We start from the raw sequence: 19528 nt of genomic DNA, 5'->3' as shown, positions 1-19528 counted from the left end.
CTTGCAGCAAGAAGGTTCTGGGTTGGATTCCCAGCCCAGGGTCTTTCTGCAAGGAGTTTGCATGTTCTCCCTGTGCATGTGTGGGTTCTCTCTGGGTACTCCAGCTTCCTCTTATAGTCCAAAAACATGACTGTCAAGTTAATTGGTTTCTCTAAATTCTCCCTAGGTGGGAGTGTGTGTGTGTGTGTGTGTGTGGTTGTTTGTCCTGTCCGTCTCTGTGTTGCCCTGCGACAGACTGGCGACCTGTCCAGGGTGTAACCCGCCTCTCGCCCAGAATGATAGCTGGAGATGGGCACCAGCACCTCCTGACCCCACTAAGGGACAAGGGTGTAAGAAAATGTATGGATGCCTTGTACCAGGATTCAGCTTGAAAATGAGGTGAAGTTCAGGTCTCTCCCTCTGATTCCCACTTTTTGTGTTTGAAATTATGTTTATATTTAATATCTTTACTAGATTCTAGAGGAGGAATGGAAGTCACAGAGCAAAGTTTCAGCACCACCTGCTTGTGTTGGTCCATTGTTTTTTATTGCAGAACATCAAATCTTAAAGGGCTAACTCGCTATTGTCAACTCTACTCAGCTGTCGGACGGTCTGACTAAAGTCAGTCACTTCAATATCTTCACGCTTGTATATCTAAACGAGTTCAAGTGGTTACAGCCTTCATTTCCAAGATGCTGTTTCTCTGTGTGAACCAAAAACCAGGACAGAAAGCTGTTAAATATCCCGCACCTCATTACTGGAAGGATCTAAAGACTGAGGATACGGTTTCATTGAATAGTTTCGAAGGTCTCTAGAATCACAAAGTGACAGAAACCACTGACTGTAGATGTTTTATGTGATTTGTTTTGTTAGAGTCGTGTTTGAAAGGTTTGAACTGTCTTGTTTTTATCTGGTTTTGCCGCTGGATATCCCAGGACACTCTTATAAAACAGACTTTCAATATCATTAAGTTTCACTTTATGGCAAAAATAAGGGTCACAAACAAAGTTGCAGAACTTGATGACTCCTAGAGAGCTAAAGCTTTAGAATCAAATATGTCTTCGATTATTTTATAATTTACTGAGGTTTTTTTTCTCAGGATTCTGAATAATCTCAGTATCCTTTTGTGTTTTTTGTGTAGGTTTTATTTTCTGTCCCCAGTGGCCCCGATCCTCTTCCGTACAAAAACAGAGTGTCGGCTGAGTCCTAAACTAATGTCGATGCTTGGTTTAAATTTAAACAGCTGTAGTGTTTTTTCCTCCACCAGCCCATATCTCTTCTACTCCGTGCCTCAGGAGAAGGGGGGTTAAAAATCGCCTGCCAGGGCACGCCCATCACTAGCGCTGTGGTTTTTACACCTGCCTCACCAACCCTGCCACTTTGAGCTCAGACCTCCAGGGACTGCTTCACCTGCAGCCAGCACCGACCGCTTCCTCCGAGGCGTACCGCCGGCCGACGCTGCGGACAGGTGTCCAACATGAGCGCCGACGGCCGCTGACTGCAGCCCGCCTCCATCCGACCAACTCTCTCTGCGGCGGAGGGGAAGCGGCGAGTGTTTTCCCCGCGCCGCCGGGGAGGGACGTGCGCTAAGTAACGGAGGACACAAACATGCAATAGGCGGCATCCAGGTCCGCCGCTACGCCAGAGCGCTCCCACCGGACCTCCGTGTACCTGCTGAACTTTACCCCTCCCACCCCTCCGCTCCTGACGCGATGGCAGCCGCCACTCTCGGGGAAGTTGGAGGCGTCCTGCACGGCATCGACGGCGTCGTTCACGTCGGTTCCCATTTCGTCCTCACGCCTCCCGGGGACGGGCCGACTCTGCTGGGGGAGCACCACCTCGCCCCCGGGGACAGGCGGTACCTGCCGACCACGCCGGATCTGAAGCACTTAAAGGGCATTCTGAGGAGGCGGCAGCTGTACTGCAGGACGGGGTTTCATCTGGAAATACTTCCGGACGGCACGGTGCAGGGGACCAGAAAGGACCACAGTCGCCATGGTAAATATTAAAATCCATATCGGCGTTTTCAGAGCGCTGTAGTTCACAACAAATGTCAGGTCAGGACTCCTCACGCGACACTTTTCTGTTCTAGTCACGTCGATCAAGTCGGTATAATCCAATCACGCAGACAACAGATTCCAATTGTAGCCAACATAAAACTAACGAAAACACAAACAAGTCACGGGAATATTCTGACCAGATTCAGTCGGAGTCGCAGTTGGAAACCAGATTTTTCTGAGCTTCTTTGATCATGCGCAGAACAACTGTGTTATTCTTCTGCAGGTATTTTGGAATTCATAAGCCTCGCTGTGGGACTGATAAGCATAAAAGGAGTGGACAGCGGGCTTTACCTGGGGATGAACGACAAAGGGGAGCTCTATGGCTCTGTAAGTACCGCATCTCCTTGGATGAATGTTGATTAAATAAAATTAAAAAAATGCGTGTTTAGAAGGAGGAAGAAAAGTGAGGATGACTTTTCATATCTTGAACTAGAAATCAGAAATTCCTCCTTCTGCCGAGAAAACGTGAGATGCTATTAAACAGAAATGTTTTAGAATGATTATAGTCCTTAAACTTGAATATTTGTTTCTGCTTTTCACTGTTTGAACATATTCCAGTTGCAATTTTTGTCACATAGAGATATTTGATGTTGAGGAATTCACTTATATGTTACTGCATCTGTTCTAAGGTGTGGCTGATAGATTTTTATTATTATTATTATTATTATTATTATTATTTTAATGGTTGTAGCGCATGTCAGAGACGATAAAGTACGTGTGAATCGTGATAAATATTGTATTTGCAGTCCGGCGCTTACAACTTTTTTTCAAAAAAAGATTTGAATGGGCTTTGATTCACAGTCCTCTCAAAGCTTGTCCACCTTCTTCTAGCACAGGTTTTCCTTCCACTCAACTTTCCATTTATTTATTTATTTATTTATTTTTTTAAGATAGGACACTTTGTGACCAGCCAGCAGCCATACCAATGACATTTTTCAGCTTCCCTACTTTTGGAGGGACTATCTGCTGAACTGTCTCGTCTCCATGACTACGGAGGCCATGACTTGACCCTAGCGTAATATTTCTGTATTGAAACTTATTTTTTTGAATTTTGAGTTTGGAAATTAAACTAAATTACCAAAATAGATAGATGTTTGCAATTCATAGAGACCTATCAAACTCTTTATGACCCTTTTTTCCCCCGTTTTGACCCCTTTAGATAGCCGTAACAGGAGTTTGGTTTGTTTTTGCTTAGACCAAACCTCTGCTTTTTCTTTTCTGTTTGTTTGTTTTTAGGAAAAGCTCACAGCCGAATGCGTCTTCAGGGAGCAGTTCGAGGAAAACTGGTACAACACCTACTCGTCCAACCTCTACAAACACGGAGACAAAGGGACGCGTTACTTTGTGGCTTTAAACAAAGACGGGACTCCAAGGGACGGGACGAAATCCCGACGGCACCAGAAATTCACACACTTCCTGCCCAGGCCTGTGGACCCAGAGAGAGTGCCAGAACTGTATAAGGATATCCTGGGTCACAGTTGAGATGCCAAAGTCTCTGATCGGGGAGTAGCTGCTTTAACGCCCCTGTTCGGCAGGGCGTGAAATAAAACAAACAAAAAAAAAGCAAAAACAGAAGCGAGGCTGAGACGATGCCTTGGCGCAGGCATGGCGGACCATGACAGGCACCGGGGCCCAGGGTGGGGTGTGGGGGGCCTCTCGTAGGAATGCACATTGGCCATCTCTCAGCGGCCATGAAGACAGGCTAGAATGCCTCGGCATGAGGGGCTCATTTGTTTCGGAGGCTGGACCGACCCGTCCCAAGAGGAGTCCAGAGGGGGACGAGCGGGAAGTGGAGCCCAGGAGTCCCGCCACGGGTTTGCATGGCGATCCTTTTCTTCGAGCGAGAACCTGCTGTTGGTTGAGAAGGACTTTGAAGGAATTCTTTTTTTTTTCTCAGACCTGTGTCGAGACATTTTGAGAAGTGTAAAAGTCTATTTATTCTTTTTTTTTTTTTTTCTTTAGATACACATATTTATCTTTATATATTTATTTATTGGAGAATATATTTTTACAGGTAGAATCACGCCATATATTAAAAAAAAAAACAATCCCCACTTGGAACAATGTCAACTATACAAAGACGGAGACGCTATATATTTTTTTAATCTTTATACCTGGAAAATAGCCGTTTTACCCAGCGATGCTCTGTAAAATTTGATCCAAATTATAAAACTTTTTGAAAATCTCTCCCAATTTGACATGTACTCACTCCCAGCTTTAAATTGTATGTCTTTTTTAATGAGTAATTATGGCCATGTTGTTGTAACGCATCACACAGGGATGCCATGATACAACACTGAGTAAAGATTAAACACGATCACAATATTTACCAAAAAATTATCCAAATTGATTTATTAGTGGAAATTTTAAAACATAATTATTCTTCTGACCTTGAAAATAATGTGACAAATTTTTCAGGTGTAATAAAAAGCATAAAACAAACACATGCCTAATTAGTTTTTTCAAGCGAATGTGCTAATCATGCCAAACGTCATCTGTATGAAAACTGCAACAGTGACGGGAGTCGTCATTTAGGCTTCACCGTGACTGTGGTTTTCACAAATTTTCACAAATTACAGCATTCTTTTTCTGCCAGCTGACCACCAGTGCTCAGCAACAGGTGAGGGATGGGGGGTGGGGGAAGTGCTACATTATTATGATTCCTGCACCTCCTCCTCTGGCATCTGAATAAAATGATTTTAAGCTGCAACGATGGCTTAATGGAAACTTTGGAAAACTCAACTTATTACAGCCTTAGCATGTAGCCTGATAGCGGCCCATAGTGAATATATTATGTAATATACGCATTGGTGAGCTCTTTAAAATTTTGGAGATTTATAAAGGCAAATGAAATGCAGTGGATTTAGTTCAGGTGTATTGGAGTAAAAGTGGTTGAATTCAAAAGCATGCCACACTATTCAGATTTTTTTAAGCATTTTATTTACAGTCTGCATCCCAGATGATTCCCTGATGCACGCCCTTTGCTCAGCCTGTTAGCTCAGGCTAACAGCCATGTTGTGCTACCTTCTTTTCTATTGTCAGATAAAGGATTAAACATCACTCTTTGGGGATCTACATTCTTATGCTGTTACCTTATAGCCCAATCTTGTTTTAAACTCGTCCACAGCTCTCTCCCTGACCTTTCTAACCTGTGTTTGTTGATCTTCATGACGCTTTTTGCTCACTAGTGTTCGCTAACAAACCTATGAGGCCTTCACAAAACAGCTGGATTTTACGCTGAGATTTAACACCTTACCACGAATGGCAACGTCTGAAGGCAGGTTGGGTTTAAGAGGCTGATTACCAAATACATTTATTTTTATCTGTAAACTAAAATAAACGTTTGAATGTTCACACAAGGTACTCCGACTTCCTCCCACATTCCAAAAACAAGACACATCTCTCTAAATGTGCGTCCATAGTTGTCTGACCCATGTTGGTGAGCTCGCTTGTTACCCATTAGCTGCGTTTCCATAACAAATGTATGTAAAACTTTGTCAATATTCTGCTAATGTGGGGGGGAAACGGTTGCCGTGTTTACATTAAATGAGAAACCCGTTCAAAATCACACGTGAATAAGTTTGTCCACGCGATAAAAAAAGAACATGCAGCGCCATTATCCTCCTACCATTTCCTGCCTTCTTCTTCTTCGTAGTTTTCGCCATTAGTAACATCCGGTTGTTGATCATGTGACTCTTGTGATGCAAGGGCGAAAAAAATTCTATTTCAATTTTGCAAAATACACTAATTTCAATACAGCCGAAAGCCAATTCTATCTAATCTAATTCGTATCCAATTTATACGGCAAATTGAAATGCAGCTATTGACCGCTGGAGATAAGCAGCAGATAAGGGATGTAGCATTTTTCTTCCCCTTGTAGCACTTCGTTAGTTTAACATGTAAATTCTGATTTAAGAGGTTTTCAAACCATAACTGTTTAATTAGTACAAACTGATCCCAAAATACCGACCTGTGCTTTTGAAAATGTCTGAAGTGAAAAAGAAAAAGAAAATAAACTAATTTTTCATTTTTCTGACCAGAAGCCTGCATTTAGGACCAAAGATGATTTTTTTTTTTCATTTCTTTTCTTTTCACTTTTTTCCCTCTAGTCTGGAATTGACGCTGTTGTCAAAATACCAAACCTTTTAACTTTTAACAGACATTTTTTTAAAAAATAACCTCTGCTTTAGTGGTTGACTTTGACTTTCAGAGTTTAAACATATAAACCCGCTTACGAGATCAGTGTTGTCTTTCTTTATGGACGCTGTTATGCTGGCAGACTCGGTGCGAACGTAAAAAAAAAAAAAGAGAGAGAAAAACTTCAAAGCAGAAAGTTGTGACCGGAGAATCCGCGCAACAGCCTATCAGGGCCAAATAAAATCTGACCTTTAACTGAGGCACTGCCACTTTAAGCAGATGAATAAAAGTGGAGGTCAGAGCGATAAGGATTAAGTAACCGGGTTAGAGACCACTTGTTGACACATCGTATTAAACAGTGGAAGCAGAGGCAGATGAGACTCTAAGTAGGCCATGTTTGCTTCTCTTTCTCTCTCTGTCTTTTTTTTTATCTACATTTCTGAGAAAACTTTCCAGAATTTGTCATTGACTTTTCCAGCAGGAGGCACGCATTCTTCACGCAGGTTTCCTTCACGGCTGAAGGCAGACCTGTGCTGGAGCATGAAAAGCTCCGTGTGTGATCTGTGAGTCTGTGAGTCAGTGGGGTGTCTCGATATGGGCCGGCAGCTCTGCTACCGACTCTTCTCCTCCTGCCTCTGCAGTTCCACGCCGCGCCGGGGGGACTTTCCCCACCCGCACACACCTCGCAGCTCCGGCGGCTTGCCGTCGATTAATGGCAGCATCCAGGAGTGTATTACAACCCGAGCGCTCTTGGACATCCCCCGTCCATCATCTAAGCATTCAAAAAGAAAGAAAAAAAATAGAAAGGGGGAAAAACGAGTGGGGGTGCGTCTGGTGTTTTTGGACAGTTGTTTTCACTACTTGTTAAAAAGAAAAAAAAAACAGTTTTTATTGCAGCTTTTCAAGTTGATGAGTCCTGCATTAATCACAGCCTTGTGTTGTTGTTGCTTCTTCTTTTTTTCCTCCGACAAAGTCTAGAGTTTCACCCTGTGAAAAGTGTGCAAATCAAAGCGTGTGACCCCCCACCACACCTCACACCCCTCCTCTCACATCCCCACCTCCCCTGTGTTCCCTTTGACGTTTTCAGGGTGATCTCTCTCTAAACACTGCAAATCCTGACCTGTGATACCTGATGCCCACAAGTGCTTTTTGGCACCTGTTTAACTGGTGTTTTTGCAGTCTGCATATTGCTTTTTTTTTTCTTTTTCTTTTTTTTTTTGTTCCCCACACTACTCCTCCTTCTGCTGCAGGTGGTCTTCCACGGCTTCTCACAGAAAAAAAAAACACTTAAACGGACGATCCCCGACTTTCAGCGCCTCGTCAGACTCTCGAGGAAAACGAACCAAGTGCGTGCGTGTGTGTGTGTGTGTGTGTCTGTGCGTAAATATCAAACGCGTATGCGGCGCGGGACAAACGGGCAGGTGTGGAAGTCAGTGATCTTCCTCATCTATCTTCACAGCCCCAGCCAGCCAACGCAGGTGTTCCCTCAGCAACTCCGATGTCGGGCCCTGCTGTTTGCCAGCTGGAGATGCGACTTAGCAGCAGCAACACAAGGGACGAGGAGGAGGAGGAGGGTGGAAATATTGCTGGCTTTGTTGTCTGCCCCCAATTATCACGGAGCATAATTTCTATATTTAGAGAGCCTCGCTGGGGAAAGACAGGGGAGGTGCCGCGCGAAGCTCACCTGTTGCTTTAAAGCAAGGGGCCTCACTTCTAAAGAGTGTGTTTTGCGCAAGGGGGACGGCGTCTGCAGCTTCGTGTCATCGCAATCCTGCAACTATTGATTTCAGGCTCTTTGTTGTTTGTTTATTACTTAGTAAAATTGCTGTGCGCACAAATTATTAGCTGCATGCATGTTTATGGGGATTACAGCTGGCAGAAGTGTAAGTATAGAGCTATCCACTTGGATGGGTTTTCCAGGCTGTTAATGAGAGTCCACCCAATCAACAGTGTCAATTTCGATGTTTTTTTTGTTGTTGTTGTTTGTTTGCTTTGTTTTTGTGTAGTCAGAAGGAATGTATGCTTCACGCGTTCTGCTTCTGGGGTTTCTTCAATTTACTGTGTCAAAAAGCTTTTCTTTTCTTCTTCTGTTTTTTGTAGTGTGTCGTTTGCAAGTGGCAATTACAGCAACACACCTGATTCACTGACAGTCCGCACCGCAAAGCTGCCAGCTGCGGTGGAAAATAAATATGCTCCTGTTTGCGTCTCCATGGAGACTTTAGCAGAAAACAGCGACGTTACGCTGAATAAAAAAAAAGTAGCAGTAGAAGAAGAAGGAGGAAAAAGAAGAAGTCACGCAAACACCGGTGTCTCTGCGAACAAGACAGTGACGTGTTTGCAATTGTTGGTATTGAATTACGGTAGCTGCGTGTCCAAATTTTAAAATTAAATTCGCGCAATGGAAACACACCAGTTTTGGAGGGGGAAAAAAGTTTCGGTGCCAAGTTTTTTTGTTTGTTTTTTTGGCCATATCAAAATTTGTTTATCGCGATAAAACTGCGACGGAAACACTAATTTCACATCACACGAGTCACATGATCGGTAACCGGAAGTTGCCACTGGCGTAAACCAGTTCAACTTAGCATTACTTTCTTTCCTTTTCATTCCAGCTCACATTTACATGTCTACAGTACAAAAGTCGCACTCAGGTCCCAGTTTAAGAAGTCTAATAAATAAATAAATAAATAAATAAATAAATAAATAAATAAATGTAAAAATCAAGTAAAAATGAAGCAGTTATAAGAGAACTAAAAAGTGAAACGAATCTGAAATTAGCTTTGCGAAATACTACGTAAACCTATGAATAGTCCATAATATTGCACCAATAATCAAATAAAATATTGCAGGTTGGGGGACAAATTGTTTTAAGTTTCTTCATCATGTTCATAATAATCATTTTCCTCTTTGGCACTTGCAGTGAAGAAAATATCAGAAAGTTTAGACTTAAATCTGCAGTTAAACCTTTAACCTTTAAAACCTTAACCTTTGTTGACCTTTGTGAGGACTGGGGAAAACGTAGAGGACTGTGGAAAATGATGCAAGTTTTACGTGTTTGGGGTCGGTTGGACTCCATTTCTGGACACAAGGGTTAAATATTAAAAATGGATTTGATATGTTTTTGCACCACTTTGATGTCTTCCGCAGTCAATAATCATAAGTGAACAGTGATGCCGAAAGAACTATATCAGAAAATCCCATAGTACCCTTATTGTAGTGTTAACCCAATAATAAATTGAATCAAATAAATTCAGTTTTATTGAATAGTAGTAGGTAAATTTTGTATGCTGTGTTTCTGTCTAAAATCATATAGGTACAACTGGAGGCTGATAAATACATTTCATTAATTTCTAGCAGACATTTGATTGGACCCCGCTCCCCTCACGCCTGCTGACCCAGTCTGTGTGGGAGTCTCTGCAGAGCTGCCGTTTGGGTTTTCCTCTGGGAAATCTGAGCTTGACGACTAAACATGGTAATTCCCCACTAAATAACATCAGACATCAAATAGACCCTCAGCATAATGACAACTCATCCCTACAGGAGATTACGACTGAGCTGGCTGGTACACACGGCACCATGCAGTGCCATTCACAAATATGATCTGTCGTGGATTTATGTGGTGATAATCACAAATTTGATGAGGCCACTTTAAATAAAAAGCAATTATCTTGGAAAAACCACACAACTGTGTGAAATTCTATTGTTCTGTTTGGTGCTGAGATATCAAGTACGACAAAGTCCAAAAGCTTGTCAAGTCCAAGTGAATTCAAGAATTCATTGTTGTAAAACTCAAAGGTTGTTTTCACACCTGATAATCTGGTAGACTCGGATCAAAATGCAACATTTGTTATATTTTCAACCAAACTAATTGAAAAGCTGTTCCCCTCCTCGCCTGTGGTGGCGCTGCACCAAGAGCTACTGAAAGAAACGCCATAAAAACCTCTGAAGAAAACACTCAACTTCCTTCTTCACAAAATGGAAACAAAAATGGAGTAGCGATAGATTTTGTGGTCTTTTGTCGTTGGCATATGCCCACAAGCCATTTCTCCGTCTAGTGCTAACTCTCTCATTTGTTTTGGTTGTATTTACCCAGAATGCTCTGCACTATGGTCCGCTTCCTGATTCTGGAGTGGTCTCTGTCCTGCTTGGTGTTCACATATGCTTTTGAACTGCACCAGGGTTTTCTTGAAACAAACCAAGACCCAAGAGAGAGAGAGTTGTAGGCGGACCAAAGTTTACTTTTTGGTCCGCATCAGGGTTCGATTACGCATTCATACAAACCCAAAACGAACCGACCTTTCTAGCCAAACAAACCAGAGTTCCATTAAAGCGCCCTAAAAGGGCTGGTGTGAATCCACTATAAGTCTAGTTGACAACCTTTTCTGTCTCTTTTCCAAGTCACTTGACTAAAGTCCACAAAAGACTTTGGTTAGAGGTTCACCTTCTAGCAGAACCATAACAAATACAACCAGAGCCACAATGTAATATGGTTTAGATGAAACCATATTCAAGAGTTACAATGTCCAGACCAAACTCTAATTGGTGTCATGTGATTCAAGGGATGAGTTAAGTTTAGTGGTATTAGCACAGACGGCCAGATAGATCTGGTAAACCCAAACAGGTGGTAAAACGTGAACTGGCGATGTCTGGAGAATGACGTTGTTGCGGCGATCTTCAACTCACTCTGGAGAGTTCCTCTAATGTCCAGTGAGACGTTGGGAAAGTGGGATCAGAATGGGACATTGATCGTCTTTTGGCACGCCTTACACCACTAACAGATACCAGTCCAGATAAAGTCCAGACCAAGAAGAACCTACATAATAAAACTGGAATGCATGGGCCCCTAATAAGAAAGAGCAATAGATGATCTTCATTGGTTGACTTGAATGGAACCAATGAAGAAACAAGATTTTGTCTATTGTTGGAGACAATGAACAGAATCTATCAGATGAAATCGTTTTAACTAAACCCTGACTGAGACTGGATTACCTTACAGTAGCCATAGATGTCTTTAATATTTGTGTTAACTGTTGCAATAAAGGTTTTAATTTACAAAACAAAAAACTGCTTTAAAAGTCAAGAAAAATAACTCATCAGCATATGAGCTCACCCTGTGAAGTCAGACTTTTGTTTGTCTTGATGCTTCACTCCAGGTTGTAGTAGTCTGCTTTGACCATTAGGTAAGCAAAGCCAAAATCCTCGCTGCCCCGGTTTAACAGCGTTCTGCAGGGAGACTGTACTTTGGCACCCTGACTACCGGTGAAAGTGGAAATGTGCTTTGTTGCCCCCCAGTCAGGCGGAAAATTGCGAACCCATTTGTCTTTGTGTGCCAAGATGCAGAGGTCAGTAAATGGATTCCTTCATGACAAGTTTGCAGAATCGAATGTTTTTCCACGGCCTCGCCCTTTCACACCTGCACCTCCCAGGTAAAAAAAAAAGGAAAAGAAAAAAAAAACAAGGGGAGAAGGAGAGAAAAGAGGGCTTAGTGCGAGAGACTTAAATGCAGGGGGAGAGAAAAACGATACCACGGAAGAATTCGCCATGAAATCCTGCACTTCTATTGGCGATTTCAGCTCGTTTGAACCCAAATACGTTTAGCTAACTGTGGCAGATGAAATGCTGGTGTTGGCCACCATCCAGACCCGGGAGAATACCGCTAATTATTTCTGCGTGTGACCGCAGAACATTCTTGCAGGCTTAAAATGATGTCTTCCCAGACCTGAAAACACCAACTGCGTGATTTGAGATAATAACAGCAACATTTCAACGTTTTTTCACTGCTTGATTGACTTCTTGCTCTGGAACAGACTCCAAGCTGTCATCGTTTCTCACGACACTTGTAAACAATTTGAGCGTTAGTGCAAAAGGAGCAAATATACTCTGAAGGCCAAGCATTTACCAGCATCATGCAACATTTTTGTGGATCTTGTATGTGAGCGCCTGCCAACTGCTAAATACCAGATTAATGAGATTCTTCAATGAACAATTTTTTTAGTAAGTCATTTTGTCAAGGATTGTTGTTGAATTTCTAGACATTGTCAAGGAAATGTCTAGAAATTCAAACATTTCTAGACATTTCCTTAGTATTTTGTAGACTTGCCTTTGAAACTACGTCATATATTTCCAGTGTCCTAGAAACTTCTTTCAATAGTTTGTTGTAACTTTCATGCGTTTTCTACTCCAATAAAAGGTTTTATCTACAGTTCGATTGTTTCAGGCCACTGTGAAGAGAGAAGAGTTGACATTACTTCAATGTTTGGAGGCCAACATGGACTGAATGACTCCGTTCATTTCCTCTGCTGCCATTTCAAGACCAAAACTCTAGAAAATCATCATCATTGTTCACAACTCCTCCTGTTCACTAATTGGCCTGATCGAAAATCTACTGAAACCCATTTAATGGGAAAAAGCCCAAACGGTGAAGAAAAACAAGAATTGAGGAGAGTTGTGCAGGAAGTCAACGACCAGGCTAACTACACGGACACAGCCATAAAACCTGACCGTTGTACGGACTTGTCCCATGGGCTTTGAATATGCCTCGAGTACGCATTGACCTCCGTGGAGTGGCGTACTCCTGTGTATTTGAGGTTTATGTTGAGGCATTGATTTCCTCTTATTGTTGTCGCTTACGAAATATTGCTAGGTTGAATCGTTTGGTCTCGCAGTCTGAACCACCATGCTGTTTAGTTTCTTGGAGATCAGCTCATTCTGATCGTTATTTACCTGCCAAACACCCTTGAACCGTCTGCAAGCTGTTCGTTTTTTCACACATCTCATAACCTTTATAACCCGATGTCTCTAGCAGGCATCCGAGGTCATGTGACCAGTAGATGCTGGTCGTGTTGTACGAAGATGAAATCTACGACACGAATCCAAGGCTTTGAGCTCTGCAGACTGAAAAGTGCCACATAAATGAAGTTTTATTGACTAGTTGCAAATCTTCAGACAGAAAGTGGTACGTAGCAGAGTAGGTCACGATCAGGGTCAAAGCCTGAGACATTCAACATTTGACAACTCACACTTGATCCAAACTGCATACTAATGGAGCCTGTCTTGAAGCAACGTCTACCTCGTTATCTAAACTAAGTAAACCCACAATTTACAAAGTGATTATGTAACAAAAGAACAAGAAACTAGCTGTTTAGAGCCTCAGATTATAAGAAAATCCCCCTACAGCCGCTGTATAGAATGCAGCTTAAATGCACTTTAGCTTTTCTCTCAGGAATCTTTTTAATTTAAATTTTAATTAATTATCAGACAAAATGAATTTGAATAATTTTATGCTTTGAGTCACTTTAAAACCATATGTCCTCAGTTTTAAATTTTTGTCGTAGTCAAAGTAAACAGAGCTATCCATTGGTACAATAATCTGTAGTTCTCTAACACCACATCATATAAATCACAGGGCTATGCCAGGACAAGTCCTGGCAAGTTTGAGGCTTCGATTCCCCTTTTCTTTATTTTTTAAAGGAGTAAAAACAGACAACTGTACCAAACACTTCAGTGTGAGACATGTCTTACACTTTACTACAAATGCCATGTTATCTTTCTACATGTGTGTTGTGCAACGTGCATAACACAGCAGCTGGGCGAAAGTGAATTTAACGCGTTTCCCCCCTGCCTCCAACTGTCAGGATGTTCTGTAGCCTCAGATTACAGTGATTGTTTAATTAAAACAGAAGGAACTCTGACTTAGTGGTGTGTGAGCTCACTTGCACTTTGACTGCTCCGCTGTGATCTCTGGGAGTGTTAGCGGGCCGTAATGTTGTGGGGAACATCAAACGGGCTTTGCAGCAGGGCTTAGATCCTCCTCCACAGTAATAACTTTGAGCGCTTCTGGAAGAAGGAAATCCCCTGGCCCAGAGAGACAGAGAAGGAGAGAGAAAGAGAGACAGAGAGACATCGCTCCACTACCGAGGCTACGCCAAGGCTGGTTTAGCACAGCAGCCCACAGACAGCTTTACAGGGCAGGTTTAACCAAAGCTGCCTCAGATTTAAATAACCCTAAACGCAAAGATGAAATGTAATGCAGGTAATCTAAAACAACTGATTTTTCAAAGGCATCCAATTTGGATGTCCTTTGGTACACATGTAGTTCAGTGATAGGCCTATCACTGGCCTATGGGGTTGGATTTGCTCTTTGCAAATCCAACCCCATTTGGATTTGGATTTGCAAAGAGCTGATCCATCTAGAACAGACACCAGGTGGACAAAAAGTGATGGCGGGTAGAGTTTAGATTGGGCTCAAAACATCCAACCCGACCCGGCACGAGGCTGCAGGCTCTGTGTCTGAGCCCGATCCGACCCAGCTACCTTTAGAGGGGCACACAGTGCCATTTGATAGCCCAACCAAGTAACTGCGTTGCCTTCAGTTGTTATAAAAATGCTGTATATATCAAATGTGACTTTGTAAATTAACGTCTTGAAATTGGGCCTCTGTCTCTTTAAGAAGCTTCAGCTTTTTCTGAAACTCCGCCTTCAGGAAGTCGTCACAGCATGGCTCCTCTATCAGTTCTTCATCAACGTTTTAGTTCATACGACGAGCTCAGCAGATGCTCAGTTCCACCAGGTGTTTGCTAATTGCTGCTGGCTAGTCTGAAGGAGCTGAGTGGGGGAGTCATGAAAGCTGCAGCCCCATGGAGGAGTTGAGACCAACGTTTCTGTAAGCAGTGTAGCTTCTTCTGTTTTTAGCTTTTGCTTAGGGTTCTCCTGCTCCATTTTGTCGCTTGTTGTAACCGCAGGGTGAGTCAAGTGCAAATCGTCTGGGATGAGTGACTGATAGGAGCGGAGCCGCACGCAGAGCCCTGCTCTTGTTACAGTCAGATGAACATCTGCACCCGACTTACTTTCTTTACTTCCTCAACAGGTTACACTATCTACTCCTCTATTTACACTATAATACACAGATTAACAGAACTTCATATCGTGTCTTCCCCTTTGACTTTCTACGTGTAACTAACTGAGCTCGACCCGGCCTGAGGTTCGGGTCGAGCTCACGCCGTAAGTCCAAACTCCAGCGGAGGGACACGTTGCAGACGACTGCTGGAGCATCCAGCAGAACCAAAACAGTTAGCTTCCTCACTGCTAACGTTGACGGTCGTCCAATAAACCACAACTTTCACTCTGAGCAGGATGTCATAGGAGAAGTCAGCAGGAGTAAAGACAGCGCCGATATGCCAGGGGGTAACTTACACCCGGGCCGCTGAGAGCCCGTCACAGTTCACTGACCGGTCTAACAAGAACACACAGATTAGCAGTTGTTGGACACAGAGGGGTTGTGTTGAGGCTCTGGCCTCTACCTCCTCTTCCTCCTGCTCACAGACCATGCATACCTCTTCACGTCCCAGTAACTAATCACCCGACAGATCTGGCCTGGAAGAGAGGAGCTGAGTGCACAGGAAATATCATATTCAGGCTTGCTAGAGCTTCACTTGAGCCCTTCAAGACCTTTTTTTTTTCCCCTCACGCTTTGGCCAGGAAGAAGGAATATTTGAGTTTGCGAGAATGCGTTCCTCAAGATCTGGAAGTAGGCAGAGAGCAGGGAGGACTTCTTTGGATGGTTTTAGTGTTTATGAATTAAACTGAATGTTACATAACCAAGGTCAATATCTCCCCTTGCAAACCGAATATTTAGCTTCAAACTAAATATTTACCTTGCAACCTAAATATTTAGTTAAAAAAACTAAATATTTAGGTCCAAATAAATTATTTAGATAGCAAACTCAATATTTAGCTTCAAATTAAATATTTTGCCTGCAAGATATATCTAGTTTCAAGCTAAATTGTTAGCTTCCTATAGAAATAATTTGGAGCTAAATTGTTAGTTTATTGACTATATGTTTAGCTTCAAACAAAAAATGTGTTTTTAAACTCTAACATTTCTAAATGAATGAATAACGTGGTGGAGTGCTGTGTCAGTTTTACACCAAACCAAGTTACACTCACAATATTTTAGATTTACTACTTAAATTATGTTTGTTTTAAAAAAAATCAGTTTCTTTTGCACATTTCCACTGATATTTTTTACAGTTGATCTTTTGTAACAACATGAAGGTCTCCGAGGTTTAAAGGCCTCCTTTCCATCACCCTAATCTTCTAAATGTTGCCACTGATTTTGTTAGTCAAAAGAAGCGTCTTGGTAAAATAAATAACAGATTACTTTAAACCTAAATCTCTCAGAGGTAGAATCGATTTTGGGTTGAACTCCCACAGGATGAACTCTGTCTAGAAAGTTCCACTTTTGGCTCATCGTGACGTCACCGGGATGTTTTTGTGAATTTTCGTTTGGGCGTCAAAGTGAAAGTTTCAGCTCAGTCTCTGTTTATATAACACTATCATAATGAAACTGGCGACTCAAATCATTTCACACTGGAGCCACATTCACCTGGTTGCACTCACCAACCAGCACACATCTATAAACCAGCAAGCAGACCAGTAGGTAACTCAGGGTTTAGTGCTTACCCCTGGAAAAAAAGAAGGAAAAACACCAGTCTGACTGTATAAATCCTAAACATTTTTATTATATTGAAACCGACTTCAAGTGTAAAACTCAACAACCTTTCGGTTCAAACAAAGTGAAAAATTAACCGAATCCTCCATCAAGAGAAATGAGCCACAGAGGTTCGTAAACCGTGTCTCAGCCGGCGACTCCCACCCGCCTGGTGGGATCAAAGTATTTCTGCTTGCGCATTAGGGAAACACGGGGGGACTCGTTTCCAGCCCTCAAAGGGCCGCGTCGACGCTTAGCCACACATTCCCCATGTCAGAGGCAAACAAAGGAAGTTTTCTGTAAAAAAGGGAGGAACGCCGTTTCCCTCGCAGGCCTCACCTGCGCTGACCAATCATGGTGGCACCTACAATCCCAGGCCCCGGAGGGAGATAGGCGAGGGTTTATGTTGTCATTGGTGGACGTTTTGCAATCAGGTGTGATATGTCTCGCCGGTTAATGTTTATTTTCACAGCAGCTGCCTCATCCCTTCAGTGTGGCCCAGGAAGATGCAGGTGTATCCGTTCTGCAGATGGTTTCTTTGCTTTTGGGAAGAAGCACAAAAAAACGCAACGAACATAGCAAACATGGCAACGCTCAAGTAAAGGTTGGTCACAAAGTCAGATTGTGACCTGATTGGTGGGTTTAGATTATTTAGCTTGTGACTGGTAGTCGTGGAAAACATTTTCTTTGAATCGAAAGTGACTGAAAACACTTGGATCTCCTTTTCAACGCCTGCTGTTTGGTGTGAAAGAAGCATGTGAGCAGTTTAAGGTTAAAGAAGAAAAAGATTCAGTCTTTAAATATATAAAGAAATTAATAATTCAAAGTAATACAATTATTTGGTTGGATTATTTATCTATTTACTTGACTTGTCACAAGATTATCTGCCTGGAGTTTCAATGGTGCATTTGATTCATGTTGCCCCAGAATCGACTTCCTGCTGCAGCATTTACTCAGCTGCTATGCTAATACTGCAACACTGATCCAATGCTAACTTTAATGAATCTCATACAACACTACGAAGACGCTCTGTCTGTGTTGACGGACATTCACTCACCTCAGCATGCAAGATGCTTGTAACTGAAAGAGAAAAGACTTCTAATAAATACTTGCCCACTAATAGAGCACCACTCGTTCCAAGTCATTTCATTATTTCTTTCCTGTTTTTTGTTTTTTTCTTAAATCCTTACGTTAAAAAATGAAACAGTGTTGTTTCTGCAAACATACTGTACCCGATTACGACTCAATAAAACTCAGTGAATCCCACACCCTTGATCCCAGTACACACACTACAAAATCTTTATTGTCTTGTTTGGAAACGACTTGTCAACAATACTGATTGTTGAGCAGTTTGGTATACATTTCTCTCCTTCTTTACAAATGACTTCCTGGCTCTCTCTCAATAAAAAGGGTGTACTGCTTTATTTTTATTTTTAGAGTTCCCTAAATGTATTTTTCACCAGCCTAGTGCTGCGTAGTTGGTAAAGTTCCTGGTTGCTGCGGCTTTCCTGTGTGTGGTTTGCATGCATTCCTCCTGCTCTGGTCCAGATATAGTCACGTTTACAAGACTGAAGCTCCAAGATTGCACAAGAAATGGAGATATCAAATCAATAAAGCATCAATCTCACAGTGTTTCTTTTGGCAGCTACTTCCACAAAGAAGAGAAAAATATTTCCAGGCTCTCTGCGTACAAGCCATGGTAACAGATTTCAAATAAATTTTGCCGGCACACATTTCCGCATTCAGACACCTTGGCGTATCTGTAAGAGAGGGAGGCAGGGTCTGTTCCTTATCGCAAAGCCGAACTTAAAACATTAACATCTGATTCTTTAGCACTGCAACATAAATAAAGGCACACAAAATGAACACTTGTGACATTATTTAATCTAAGGCCTTTTTAAAAACAAACTTTTACGCTACATCATTAAAAAATTATACAATATTGGACACACAGGATCAGTTTCTGAAAAGTTTCCATCCACAGAAACCTGCACAATTTTGCCCTACTGGTTTAAACATACCAAACCAGTAGGGGGCAGTGCAGCGCACAGTTAAAACCTGTCAGCCAATCAGATTACCTCAACACAACCTCAACTTCCTGTAAGGAATTAAACATGGTGTCAGATGGTAAAATTGCACTCACAGGTGTATAATTTGAACTACCTTTAAACAGCTTATTAGAATTTATATATCTATATTTCTAAATTCATAAAATTTGGCAATTGTGCCAAAGCATATATTGGATATATGCTTTGGCAAAGGATATATTGGTGCTGATTGTAAAGGACTCTAAAGCTTCATTTACCCATGTACACACGCAAACACAGAGTTATTTTAAATCTCCACTTTATTACAATTATTTTTATCAAACAAAGTTTTCATGTGGATGAAAGACCAAAACATAAAAATGTGTCAGTTTTTCCCGATACCAGCTACATGTGGACTATACGTCTCTTTGTTACCACTCTCACATAAAGGCTGTGTGGAGTTCACCTCTAGTTACTGGAACAAACTTCCAGAAAACTGAAAAACAGCCGAAACACTGAGCTCCTTTATATCAAGACTAAAAAACGCAGCTGGTCAGAGTTGCCTTAGAACCAAAATACATGAAATATTAACCAAAACATTCAATGATGATTTTAGTGATGGAACTTGACAAAATGTAAAACCTGCTACTGTTTTTCACAACTGTTGACTATATGATGTTTTTATCATGTATTTTTTTTTTTTACTATTTAAATCACTTTGAGATGCTGTGTTGCTGAAATGTACTACTCAAAATAAACTTTATTGATTGATTGATTGATTGAATAGTTGTTTGAGTAAATTTCCCAATCTGAGCTGCGGCCCTATGTGCTAACCAACA

At 41.9% G+C, this 19528-nt stretch overlaps 1 protein-coding gene across 2 annotated transcripts; it reads left to right on the top strand.

Moving 5' to 3' along the window:
• The first annotated feature begins 264 nt into the window (after positions 1-264).
• Positions 265-5640, top strand: fgf20b (fibroblast growth factor 20b). 2 transcript variants are annotated; one of them, XM_007554743.2, is made up of 4 exons: positions 265-378; positions 1275-1977; positions 2263-2366; positions 3276-5640. In XM_007554743.2, the coding sequence occupies exons 2-4, from the start codon at positions 1692-1694 to the stop codon at positions 3519-3521; spliced, it is 636 nt and encodes a 211-aa protein (XP_007554805.1). In that variant the 5' UTR covers positions 265-378; positions 1275-1691; the 3' UTR covers positions 3522-5640. The 2 variants fall into 2 exon arrangements, with proteins under 2 accessions (XP_007554805.1, XP_016528310.1); XM_016672824.1 differs by having other exon boundaries at positions 1247-1977.
• The last annotated feature ends 13888 nt before the right edge of the window (positions 5641-19528 follow it).

The sequence above is a fragment of the Poecilia formosa genome, unplaced genomic scaffold (assembly GCF_000485575.1).
Source record: "Poecilia formosa unplaced genomic scaffold, Poecilia_formosa-5.1.2 Scaffold66, whole genome shotgun sequence".
In the NCBI taxonomy this organism is placed as follows: Eukaryota; Metazoa; Chordata; class Actinopteri; order Cyprinodontiformes; family Poeciliidae; genus Poecilia; species Poecilia formosa.
The sequence above is the reverse complement of the archived record's forward strand: the minus strand, read 5'-3'. Positions and strand labels throughout refer to the sequence as shown.

Coding starts and splice junctions, on each gene's coding strand:
- fgf20b (XM_007554743.2), top strand. CDS start 1,692: ATGGCAGCCGCCACTCTCGGGGAAGTTGGAGGCGTCCTGCACGGCATC. Junction 1,978..2,262: donor AAAGGACCACAGTCGCCATG/GTAAATATTAAA, acceptor ATTCTTCTGCAG/GTATTTTGGAATTCATAAGC. Junction 2,367..3,275: donor AAGGGGAGCTCTATGGCTCT/GTAAGTACCGCA, acceptor GTTTGTTTTTAG/GAAAAGCTCACAGCCGAATG.